This window comes from Petaurus breviceps, unplaced genomic scaffold (genome assembly GCF_028583685.1).
Source record: "Petaurus breviceps papuanus isolate PSGF00001 unplaced genomic scaffold, PetGlider_PUasm1.0 577, whole genome shotgun sequence".
In the NCBI taxonomy this organism is placed as follows: domain Eukaryota; kingdom Metazoa; phylum Chordata; class Mammalia; order Diprotodontia; family Petauridae; genus Petaurus; species Petaurus breviceps.
Genome location: NW_027186389.1, coordinates 1,506,286 through 1,517,588, shown reverse-complemented (window position 1 = coordinate 1,517,588; position 11,303 = coordinate 1,506,286). Strand labels below are relative to the sequence as shown.

General features: G+C 56.7%; 3 protein-coding genes across 3 annotated transcripts in view; 2 read left to right on the top strand and 1 right to left on the bottom strand.

The window, feature by feature from the left end:
- The window catches only part of CYTH2 (cytohesin 2), a 4,469-nt gene extending 1,042 nt beyond the window's left edge, over nt 1–3,427 (top strand). Inside the window, exons 3-12 of the mRNA XM_069103416.1 lie at nt 213–279; nt 365–483; nt 597–677; nt 789–901; nt 1,079–1,227; nt 1,499–1,610; nt 2,324–2,400; nt 2,538–2,609; nt 2,865–3,019; nt 3,101–3,427. Of these exons, the coding sequence (XP_068959517.1) occupies nt 213–279; nt 365–483; nt 597–677; nt 789–901; nt 1,079–1,227; nt 1,499–1,610; nt 2,324–2,400; nt 2,538–2,609; nt 2,865–3,019; nt 3,101–3,188 (1,033 nt within the window). The 3' untranslated portion in view covers nt 3,189–3,427. The remainder of the gene's footprint in view (nt 1–212; nt 280–364; nt 484–596; nt 678–788; nt 902–1,078; nt 1,228–1,498; nt 1,611–2,323; nt 2,401–2,537; nt 2,610–2,864; nt 3,020–3,100) is intronic.
- SULT2B1 (sulfotransferase family 2B member 1) overlaps nt 1–11,303 on the top strand; it is a 125,706-nt gene that overhangs the window by 65,908 nt on the left and 48,495 nt on the right. The window lies entirely within an intron of this gene.
- Nucleotides 4,615–10,253, bottom strand: LMTK3 (lemur tyrosine kinase 3). Its single transcript, XM_069103458.1, has 5 exons — nt 10,208–10,253; nt 6,441–6,868; nt 6,038–6,156; nt 5,766–5,917; nt 4,615–5,114 (listed from the first exon to the last, which is right to left on the bottom strand). Exons 1-5 carry the CDS (start codon nt 10,251–10,253, stop codon nt 5,098–5,100), a joined length of 762 nt encoding a protein of 253 aa, XP_068959559.1. The 3' UTR covers nt 4,615–5,097.

Sequence of the window (11,303 nt, the reverse complement as noted above, 5' to 3'; positions counted from 1 at the left end):
CAGAGCCCCGGAACCGAGCCGGGAGCCCCCAGAGCCCCGGGAGCCCCAGGACCCAGCCGGGAGCCCCCAGAGCCCCGGGATCCACCCAGGAGCCCTGGGACCCTAGCCGGTTGCCCCAAGACCCAGCCGAGAGCCCGAAGACCCCAGCCGGGAGCCCCAGTGGGTCCATGGGAGGCTCCCTCACGCTCCCGACTTGCTTCCCACCTTTGTAGTAAGACCCTGCAGAGGAACCGCAAGATGGCCATGGGGAGGAAGAAGTTCAACATGGACCCCAAGAAGGTGCCGGGGTGGGGGCTGGGCTCTGTGGGAGGTGGGGGGGGCCATGGGACCCTACCTCATTCCCCCCCTTCTGCTCCCTCTGCAGGGAATCCAGTTCCTGGTGGAAAACGAGCTGCTCCAGAGCACACCTGAGGAGATCTCCCGCTTCCTGTACAAGGGTGAAGGCCTCAACAAGACGGCCATCGGCGACTACCTGGGGGAACGGTGAGGGTGGTGGGCACGGCAGGCATAGGGTGGGTGTGATGGGCTCAGGGTGGGCGCCGGGCACACACTGTGGGCACGGAAGCTTCCCCTCATGCCGCCCTCTGCTCCCGTAGGGAGGAGCTGAACCTGGCCGTCCTCCACGCCTTCGTGGACCTGCACGAGTTCACGGACCTCAACCTGGTGCAGGCGCTGAGGTGATGCCGCCGTGGCTGGGCCCTGTGCCCACGCTCCCCCTGGCTGGGCTCCCGGGTGGGGGAGGGAGCCTCTGCCCCACCCCTCCCCCTCACCGCTCTGCTCTGCCTCAGACAGTTCCTGTGGAGCTTTCGCCTTCCCGGGGAGGCACAGAAGATTGACCGCATGATGGAGGCTTTCGCCCAGCGCTACTGCCTGTGCAACCCGGGGGTCTTCCAGTCCACAGGTGGGCCTGGCCTGGGCACTCTGGGGATGCAGAGAAAGGCAGGGGCGGATAGGCCGAGCCCAGGGCAGCAACAGCGTGGAGGCTTTGGGGGGCAAATGTTGGGGCTTCCTGGCCATCTCCTAATTCTCAGAGAGGAGGGTGGTAAGCTCCCGTCCCTCTGCCCTTCCCCGAGCGCAGACACCTGCTACGTCCTCTCCTTCGCCGTGATCATGCTCAACACCAGCCTGCACAACCCCAACGTACGCGACAAGCCGGGCGTGGAGAGGTTCATCACCATGAACCGGGGCATCAATGACGGCGGGGACCTTCCCGAGGAGCTGCTCAGGGTGAGGCCCGGGCCCTGGCCTTCTCTGTGTGGCACCTGCCGCCGTGGCCGTCACTGGGGGCTGGTTGGTATCTCCTGCCTTCCCAGGCCCTGGCCCTCTCTGTATGGTGTCTGCCACTGTGGCCATCCCTGTGGGCTGGCTGGCGTCTCCTTCCCTCCCCGGCCGTGTCCCAGCAGCCTCGGCCCTCCTCCCTCCCGTGGGCCCTCCCTGACTTTCTCTGGGGCGTCTCAGCTGGGGGCCCTCATGCACCCTCCCTCTTTGCTTCCCTCAGAACTTGTACGACAGCATCCGCAACGAGCCTTTTAAGATCCCTGAAGACGACGGCAATGACCTGACCCACACATTCTTCAACCCTGACCGAGAGGGCTGGCTCCTCAAGCTGGGTACGCCAGCGCCGAGGCCCTGGGGTGGGGGCCGGCTCAGGGGTGGGGCAGAAGGGAGAGGTAGCCAGGGCTGGGGGCGGGGGGAGCCCGGGCCGGTGGGGAGGCCTGGGCTCTGGGGCAGCCCCGTCCTCGTCTGGATGTAACTAGTTTTCTCCATCTCTCTCCCCTCCTCCCCCTGCCGTGCCGCTCCCTCCTGGGCCCGGTTCTTCTGCGCTCTCCCACCCCCATCCGTTTCGTCATGTGTCGATGGCTGTCTGTCTCTTGGTCTTTGCTTCTCTCTGTGTCTCTCGGGGGGCGTACCCCCACCCTTGGCCTTCTTCTCCTTGCTGCCTGGTCCTGCCTGTTCTCCTGCCCTCTCCCCCAGGAGGTAGGTACCTGTCTGCTCCTTGCTCCCCTGCCCTTGGCCCCTGGGTGAGATGGGCTAGACAGGAGGCAGTGTCAGTGAGGGAGGCAGCTTGGGGCCTGCTTTGGAGGGGGGTGGGGGCTGCTCTTGGGGTCCAGAGAGAAGGCAGAGCTGGGAGGCTGGGTGTCTGGGGCCTAGACAACAGGGAGGCCTCCCCGTTCTCTCCTTGCTGTCCCTGCCTCCTCTTTAGAGCTTTGCTCTTCTGCCCTTTGCCTGTCCCTGTTCTTGTCCAGACCCCTCCCGCCCCTGTCCTTGGGCCTGGCCTGTTCCCCCCTGCTGAGCCCGCCCCCGCCCCCTCCTTCCCTTACAGGGGGCCGGGTCAAGACCTGGAAGCGGCGCTGGTTCATTCTCACTGACAACTGTCTCTACTACTTTGAATACACAACGGTGAGGGGGCCATGGGAGAAGGATGCCTGGGTCCCTGCAGGAGGGGGCTGAGGGCGCAAGGGAGCATCTGAGGCCAGGGTGGCTGAGGGCCCTGGCTGCCTGCGGGCCGCATGGCTAAGACTTCTCTGGGCCTGCAGGATAAAGAGCCCCGGGGGATCATCCCCCTGGAGAATCTGAGCATCCGGGAAGTCGAGGATCCTCGGAAGCCAGTGAGCACCCATCAGGCCCTCTGCTTTCTGCTTCTGGGCCCCTCTGGCTGACCCCCCCCCCCCAGCCCCAACGGGAGCACCCCCCACTCCCCCGGGGCCTCCCCCCCCCCCCCGCCCTGCCCCATCCCCCCTGCCCCTCTGGGTCCCTCCCCACTGCCCCCCTGCCCCTCTGGGTCCCTCTCCCCTGCCCCTCTGGGTTTTCCCCCCTCTACCTCCCTGGTCCTGGGGCTCATCTGAGCGCTGTCTCTCCCTCAGAACTGCTTTGAACTCTACATCCCCAACAACAAGGGGCAGCTCATTAAGGCCTGTAAGACAGAGGCTGATGGGCGCGTGGTGGAGGGCAACCACATGGTGTACCGCATCTCGGCGCCCACGCAGGAGGAGAAGGACGAGTGGATTAAATCCATCAAGTGAGGGTCCCTGGTGGGAGGGCCTGGGGGACAGGGCGGGCTCCCCCCTGGTCCCTGCTGACCTTTGCCTGCCCTCCCCAGGGCTGCTGTCAGCGTGGACCCCTTCTATGAGATGCTGGCGGCCCGTAAGAAGAGGATCTCAGTCAAGAAAAAACAGGAGCAGGCTTGACTTGGGCGGGGCCTGTCCTGTTTCCCTGCCCATCCCCATGCTGACCCCTGGTCTTCCCCATAGGCAATAACCCCACTGCCCCCACCCCGGCCCCTGGCCCTGCCTTCCACTTATTTATTGGGGGCTGAGGGGCCGGACCCCTGGGTGCCCCAACGCCCTCTCTTGGGGCAAAGGAGAATTTTCTACTCGTGGTTTCTCTTCATTTATTTGTAATTAATTCATTATTATTATTAATATGACCATGGTTATTACTGTTATTGTCTAAGCTGGAACCCAGCCTGGGACAGTGTGACAGGGAGGGGGCAGGAGCTGGCTATAGGGCAGCTAAGCTTTAGGACCCAGCAGGGGGGTGGGAGCAGACCCAGAACCAAGTGCAAACTATCGCACCCCCGCCCCCAGCACTGCAGCAGTGCCGGGCCCTCCTGAGCATGTGGCCAGTATCTGAGGCCCAGGAGAACTCTAGGAATTGACGCTTTCTCCTGCCCTGCTCCAGATCTGGGCCACGGAGGGCAGGAGGCAATCCTGCCCCCTCTATGCCTTGTGGAGCCACGGCCCAAGGGCTGTGCTCCCTCCCTGGGTTATAACATCCTTCTCTGAGGAGGAAGAGAAGGCAGCTCCCGGGTATGTGTTGGGAACTTTACAGGTCAGCTAGGGGTCCACAGTGCTGCCCCATGTGCCTGCTTGGGGCCACTCCCATGGCTTCCACTCACACAGGCAGCACCCTGGCCGCCTCTGAGTACCCAGAGGTGCAGCCCTGCACCTAACCCAGGCCCTTTTCAATATACAGACAAGGGCATGGAGACACCCCCCTACCCAGCAAGGGAGGGAGGATTCCCAGAAACTGGGGGGAAGGGTGTCTCAGTGGCGCCTCCTACAGCAAAGGAAGTGATCCCATGGACCAGGGAGCTCACTGGGAAGCGCTTTGGCAAAATGGGAGACACAGCAGCAGCTCTTGGAGCCAAGTCCTGCTTCATCAGAGACCACGAAGAAGCGAGCACACCCAGGCACACGTGCACACGTGCCCACACAGACTCGATGCAGGGCCTGTGAGCCTAGGGACACCCAAGGCAGGCAGACTTAAGTGTAACTTGGACAAGGGAGAGGGCAGCTGCTTCCTGGAGAAGGCTCACATCTTGGTGGGCCCCAGATTTAGAGGGCACAGACTGCTTGGTTCTTGTTTATGTAGCCCCAAGGCTGGCGCCTTGAGCACTAGGCACTTAGTAAATGCCAGCACCTAGTAGGTCCTTTAAAAATGCTAGCTGAGTTAAAGAGAAAGATGGTGGGAGGAGAGATCAGGGGCACAGGCAGCATCCAGGAGTGAATGGAGACAGAAGAGTTGTGAGCCCCAGACAGGCAAGACTTGATGATCATTGACACCGCCCCCCATCCCACACTAGCTGCCCACACACACAAGCTCAGCCTGATCTCCAAAAAGTTGTCTGTCTTTTTAAATAACATGAAAACGGACATCTCTGGCCTTGAGCCAGGGGAGGGGAGAGGAATGGGGCAAGGGGGGAGCAGGGGCCTAGGCCCCTCCATGCCCCAAGGGGAGGTAGGGCTGGGTAGTCGGTCCCCCAAGTCCTGAGGTGCCCCATTGGGTCAGTCTGTGATCCCTGGGATGGAGCTGGGGCCAGGCCCAGGCCCAGACGCAGGTAAGTCCTGAGGGCTGGGGGGTAGGGCTGGGTATCCTCTCACTCAGCTCCAGGGGGCTGAGGCACACTGGGTGGGGGCACAAGTTCTGGAGGGCTGGGGGGGAGTGGGCCCTGGCCCCCCGACTGGCATCCAGGTGATGTGGGCTGGGGCCCAGCCTCAGGTGCCTCTCCCAACTCGACTCTGTCTCCATCTCCTCTTGCCCCCTCTTCAGGGGGGCCTGGTGGGTGGGGGCCCAGGAGGTGAGGGCCTCGGGGCATCAGTTCTCCACGGGGCCTAAAAAGAAGAGGGATGAAGGATGACCATGGGAGGAGACAACTGGCACACCGCATGCTCACTGGCTGCTCTGTGGCTCCAGATAACCTCCCCGCTCAAGGTCTGCACCTCTACCTGCCTGTGGACATCCCACCCCAGGGAGTCCAGGACCCTAGGCCTAACCCTGCCATGGGGAGCCTCCTTGGAGCCCCCTTCCTTCCTGGCTGTCCCACTGCTTGTGAAGACACACAGGAGTTTCTACTCTCTGGGCCTCGGTTTCCCCATTTGAATATGTAAGGTCCTCTCCCATTCTGATGTTCTGAGACTCCAATGTCTCACCTTTGACTCTCCTCACCCTTTCACCCACAACCAGGCAGCTGAAGTGTCCTGATTCTCCTCCAGTCCCTCTCCCATCCCTCCTCCCCTGGACGGACCTGTCTCCACACTCTCTTCTCTGTTCCATCCTTCCCCACCTAGCCCATCCACACTGCGCCCCCAGCCCCAGGAATCCTCCTCTGCTCAAAGACATTCTACAGGCTCCTGATATAGTGCTCAGGGACTCTGCCAGCCACGGGCATGGTCAGGTCCTGCTACTCCACGTGCTCTGGCCCACCCCCATGCTGCCCTTCTGCTCAACCCAATCTCCTTAGACCATGTCCACACAGAAAGTACCTGCGGGGCAGACGGCGTCGGGGGGCCTGGCCGGCGGCCCTGGGGTCTCCAGTGCAGGTGAGACGGAGAAGCGGGAGAAGCAGAGTGGGGGGCCTGGTGGGGGGAGCAGGGGGAAATCCTCCCCCCACTCGAAACTGCCTCCTAAATTTTGGAGAAGAGAATTTAGTCTCAAACTCTCAGGCCCGCTCCCCCTCCCCCCGCGCCTTTTTCCTCCTCCCCGATCCAGATCCCCCCCCCCCCCCCCCCCTGCCCTTCTGCTCACCCCAATCTCCTTGGGGCATGTCCATCCAGGGCTGGGGGGATGGGGAGGTGTCGGCGGGGCTGGGGGTGTCGAAGGGTCCGGGTCCCCCTCGGGGGGAGCCTGGACGCTCAGCTCGTTGGTCGGGGTCTCCTGGAGGAGCGTGGGGTCACGGGTCAGCAAAAATCGCAGCCCAGTAGGGTTACCCCGCTCCCCCCAACTCCACCGACTTGACAACCTTAGGCCATCACCCATCGGGTCTTAGCTTCAGGGGGAAGGGATCTTAGGGGCCACCTTCACCATCCAGAGAGGCCACTGAGGCAGAGCTTAAGCCGCTAGCTCAGCATCGCAGCGCTAAGGATGGGAACGGGCTGGGAACCCCGGTCCGCACCGCGAGCCCCTCCCCGGCCCAGCGACTCCTCCCCCTCGGGGCGCACCTGGTCGAAGAGGTAGACGGTCACGTCCCCATGAAAGGAGACCATCTTGCGCTTCCGGTCCAGCTCCAAGCTCTCCTCGGCCTCGTCGGCCCCTCGGGGCGATTTGAGGAGCCCCCGCAGCGGGCGGCTCCGGTCCCCGTCGGCACTGCTCACCACGATGGGCACCGGGGCTGCCCGGCCCCTCCCAGGGCCCCGGGCCGCCGCCTCCTCGCCCTCCCCCACGGCCGCCCCGTCGTCCTCCTCCTCCTCCTCGTCCTCCCCGTCCTCCACCAGCCCCAAGGCCCCCGGGCCGCCGGACTCCGCGCCAGGGACCCCGGCGTCCCCAGCCTCCCAGGGCGGCCGTCGAGGGCCCGGCCCCGGGAACGGGGTAAGAGAGAGCGGAGGCAGGGCCAGCGACAGGCGAGACAGCTTGGCTGGAGGGGCCAGAGAGAGGGAGAGACCCGGTTAGACAGCCGCTCCTCGGAGCCCCGGTGGGCTGCTGGGACCCTCAGAGACAAGCACGTCCGATCCCCTCATTTGACAGAGGAGGAGACTGAGGCCCAAGCTTTCTCTCCACTGCCCCGACTGGATTTCACCCCTTCCTCACAAGACTCTCCCCTGGTTCGGAGCTGCAAAGAGCTGGGGATCAGCCAGGCCATCTCTCAGCCCAAAGCTCCCTCGCACCCCATTTTGGGGCGGACAGCTCTTCTGGCTAAGCTGTGGCTCCTCCCCAGAGCTCCTGGAGCTCGCCAAGGTAGCCTGGTTCACACCCACCATGGCACTGGACTGGAGACCTTGGACTAGAATGAGCTTTACTGTGCAGCTCCAGCCCTTAGCACAATGTCCGGTACACAGTAGGCGCTTAAAAATGCTTGCTCGGGGCGGCTAGGTGGCACAGTGAATAGAACACCGGCCCTGGAATCAGGAGGACCTTAGTTCAAATCTGGCCTCAGACACTTAACACTTACTAGCCGTGTGACCTTGGGCAAGTCACTTAACCCCAATTGCCCTGCCTTCCCCCCTCCAGAAAGAAAAAAAAAAAGATGCTGGTTGACCTGTTTGTAGACTGACAGATTGGATCCTCATACCAAGCCTAAGAGGCAGGAAGGAGCTATTTTTATCTCCATTTTACAGATAAGAAAACTGAGACTTCCCCAGTCACTTAGTAAAATAAACAGGATTCAGATCTTGATCTTCCTGCCTCCTGGCCCAGCACTCCCATTCGTTCTGGGGCCCAGGAGACCAACCAGATCTTTCCCACAGCAGTTCCTTTCACCAGCCCAACAGGGCTGCTCTCATTCTCAGCACCCTCTTGTCAATACTCTCCTGCTGGTCTATGTCATTCCCAAATGGAGAGTACAAGATAGATTGGTCCAGTGCAGAAAACTTCCACTTAGGAAGATCTGAGTTCAAATCCAGCCTCAGATACTTCCTAGCTGCATCACCCTGGGCAAGTCACTTAACCTGTCTGCCTCAGTGTCTTTATCTGTAAAATGGGGATAATAGTATCAACCTCCAGGGTTGTTGTAAAGATCAGATGGAGAAATCTGTGTCAGACTTGGCCCAATGCTTGGGGTGCTTATTAAAGCTTGCACCCTTCTTGCTCCTCCCAGCCCCCAAGCCTTTCCCCATGGCTGCTCCCCTCGTTGTCCCCTGCTGGCCCTTCATCTGCCTCACTACCTTTAACCATGGATGTTCTGTCCTAGACTCTCACCATCCTTCTCTAGGCCCTCTCTTAATGATTCCATTAGCTCCTGGGGCTTCAATGAGCATCCTTGAGGGCTCCTCAGTCCATAAACCCAGCCCCAGTCTCTCTCCTGAGTGCCAGCCCCACAACGCCAACTGTGAAATCTTGAAATGCACCTCCCTTCCCTAGGAGTCTCAGCCTCAACTGTCTCCCCTCCCTCTCCCCAACCTGCCTTTCTCCTAATTTCCCTTATTTCTGGGGAGTGTGCTATCATCCTTCCAGATGCCCAGAGTCACCACCTCAGGCAGTGTTGCTAGGAGGCATGGAACTGGGGAGTCAGTATGATCTGAGTTAAAATCTCACCTCCGACATTTACTATCTGTGTGACCCTAGGTAGTCACTTAACCTCTGTGTCCCTCAGCAGTAAAATGAAGACGACAGACTTATTGGTCTCTCAGTCTCCTTCTGCCATCGCACTTTAACTCCTGCTCTGCCCCCATTCAGTTGGTTGCCAAATCTTGTCCTTTTCAACCTGCCTCTCCAACCTTTCCTATGTACTATCTTCTTCCCCTTCACAGGGCCACCACCCAGGCCCACATCTCCCACACTTCTCCCCTAGACCACTTCTGTGGCCTCCTCATTGAATAACTGGTCCTTCTGCGACTCAGTAAACTCCAATCGCTGTAGACTGCCTCTAGGATCAGCCAGTCAGTCTACTACCACTTATCAATCAGTTACCATGTACCAGGTACTATGATGAAGAAATACTACCTTCTAGCCTCATCATACGTGGCTCTCACTCACACACTCAGTGGCCCAGCCAAACTGACCTGGTGGCAAGAACCACTCTTCACACAAGACATTCAATCTCAGGCTGCTCTTCGTGCCCAGAATCCACTCTCTTCTCACCTCCGAATCTCAGAATTCCCAGTTTCCTCCAAAGTTCGGTTCCATAACTTTGCTCCTAATGAAGCCTTTTCTTCCCCACAAATTACCTTGTAATAGCTCCTATGTATGGATGTGTGGTATGTATACTTATGCATATATTATGTGTACTTATAATGGATCTCTACTTCTGTGTATGGTATACATGCATGTACTTATTTGTATATTATATGCACATAGGTATTAGCATGTACATTATATATGCATTCCATTTACATGTAAACCTGTATCTACTTACACAGATAATGTATATTTATATTTACTTACATGTATATTACACACACATGCATGTCTGTGTAAAATGTCTGTGTATATCTACTTACATGGTTATTATGTGTATCTGCTCACATATCACATTTATACTTACTTCTATAGTATATACACTTATATGTAGGTCTGATTTGATGTATATTATGTGTAGATAGATCTACTTACATTATCATAATTATATATTAATATATTGTGTGTGCTAATATCTGTTTATATGTATATTGTGTATATATCTACTTAAATGCACATTATAGACAGATCTTCTTACATGTGTGTTATACACATTTACACGTAGACCTGTTTAGATGTATGTTATATGTAGATCTACTTACATGATCATAATTATATCATTATATATTGATATATTATATTATGTGTGCTAATATCTATTTATATGTATATTGTGTGTATATCTACTTAAATGCCCATTGTAGACAGATCTTCTTACATGTATGTTCTATACACTTGCATGTAGACCTGATTAGATGTATATTATATGCAGATCTACTTACATGATCATAATTATATCATGTACTAATATATTATATTATATGTGCTAATATCGATTTATATGTATATTGTGTGTATATCTACTTAAATGCACATTGTAGACAGATCTTCTTACATGTATGTTATATGCACTTGCATGTAGACCTGATTAACTGTATATTATATGCAGATCTACTTACATGATTACACTCTATATTCTTACATATCAGCACATATTATGTCCTGTGTGCTGATACCTGTTTACACGCACATGTTATTCCTCCTGTCTGCTCACACGCCTTTCACACACACTTATATACACATATATTCATCACGCTCACACTTAGATGTACATGCCTTCACATATATCACAGCACATGTGTGCCTGTGTACTTACCTGTCTCTAGTACACGCTTCTCTGTATATTTGCACACGTGGTACATGCTCACGTGTGTACAGTATCTGAACATTATTTGTGCTCAGACCTCTGTTCACTGTGCTTGGACTCAAAAGCATGTCCATGCTCTCCCATGTGTTTAGACACTCCCCCACTCAGATTTGCCATTCCTCCCTACCAAGTAGAAGCCCCCTTGGGCAAGCAGGGCCTATTTCCTTTTTATCCTGGTATCTCCCAGTGCATGGCACATGAAAAGTACTTAATTAAGAGATTGTTGAATTGACTCTAGTGTCACTGACCCCCACTGAGCTTGTGGTCCACTAAAACCTTCAGATTTTTGTCATAGGAATTGTGTCTAGCCTTGCCTTTCCCATGCTGTAAATAGGAATTTGATTTTATCGATTTACAAAATTCCATCTTGGTGTATTTGACCTCTTGATCCAGCCTCTTCAGATGTTTCTGGACCCTCTCCCATCTGCCTCTATCGGAATTGTTCTGGTGTTGATCCCTGGGGAACCCCACTAGACTCCCTTCCTTGCCTGTGTCCAGCCAGTCCCCTATAGCCTTCTCCACAGCCAGGCTTCTGCCAAAGAACAGGCCCTGGGAGGAGCTAATTCACTCCCTGGGCCTCAGTTTCCTCATCTGTGAAATGAGGGGGTCCCCTTTGCACCCCCAACCCCGGCTCAGAATCTCTGATCCCAGGAGCATCTTTCCCTGTCACCCTGGGAGAATGGGTCACATTTGCTCCTCTTGGCCCCTTAGGGCAGAATAAGAGAGAGGGAAGAAAAGCTGAGGAAGGGAAGGCAAAATTTGGCCGAACCAAGGGAAAGCAAGCGTGGGTGATGGGGAGTCAGAACATGCTTCTACTGGCTGGCAAGCCTGAGCCTGAGACTGTCCTCTCCAAAGGGGAGGGTAGTCTCCATGACCTCTCCGATCCAGCTGAGCCCTGCCTGATGGGCCGGACAGAGGGACATTCCCCTGATGCGAGGTCTTCAAGCCAAGAGTGGAGGGCCACCTCATCAGGACAACGGTCAGATGAGGGGGCTCTCTGAGACCCTTTGTTTCCAGCTGGGAGATTCTGGGTGTCTTGAGCAGA

Excerpts from the sequence above, each read along its gene's own strand:
- LMTK3 (XM_069103458.1), bottom strand. The coding sequence starts at position 10,253 with ATGTACCACGTGTGCAAATATACAGAGAAGCGTGTACTAGAGACAG. Across the intron at positions 6,157-6,440 it reads CCGTCTACCTCTTCGACCAG|GAGACCCCGACCAACGAGCT; the intron begins GTGCGCCCCGAG and ends ACGCTCCTCCAG. Across the intron at positions 5,918-6,037 it reads CCTGGATGGACATGCCCCAA|CCAAAATTTAGGAGGCAGTT; the intron begins GGAGATTGGGGT and ends AAATTCTCTTCT.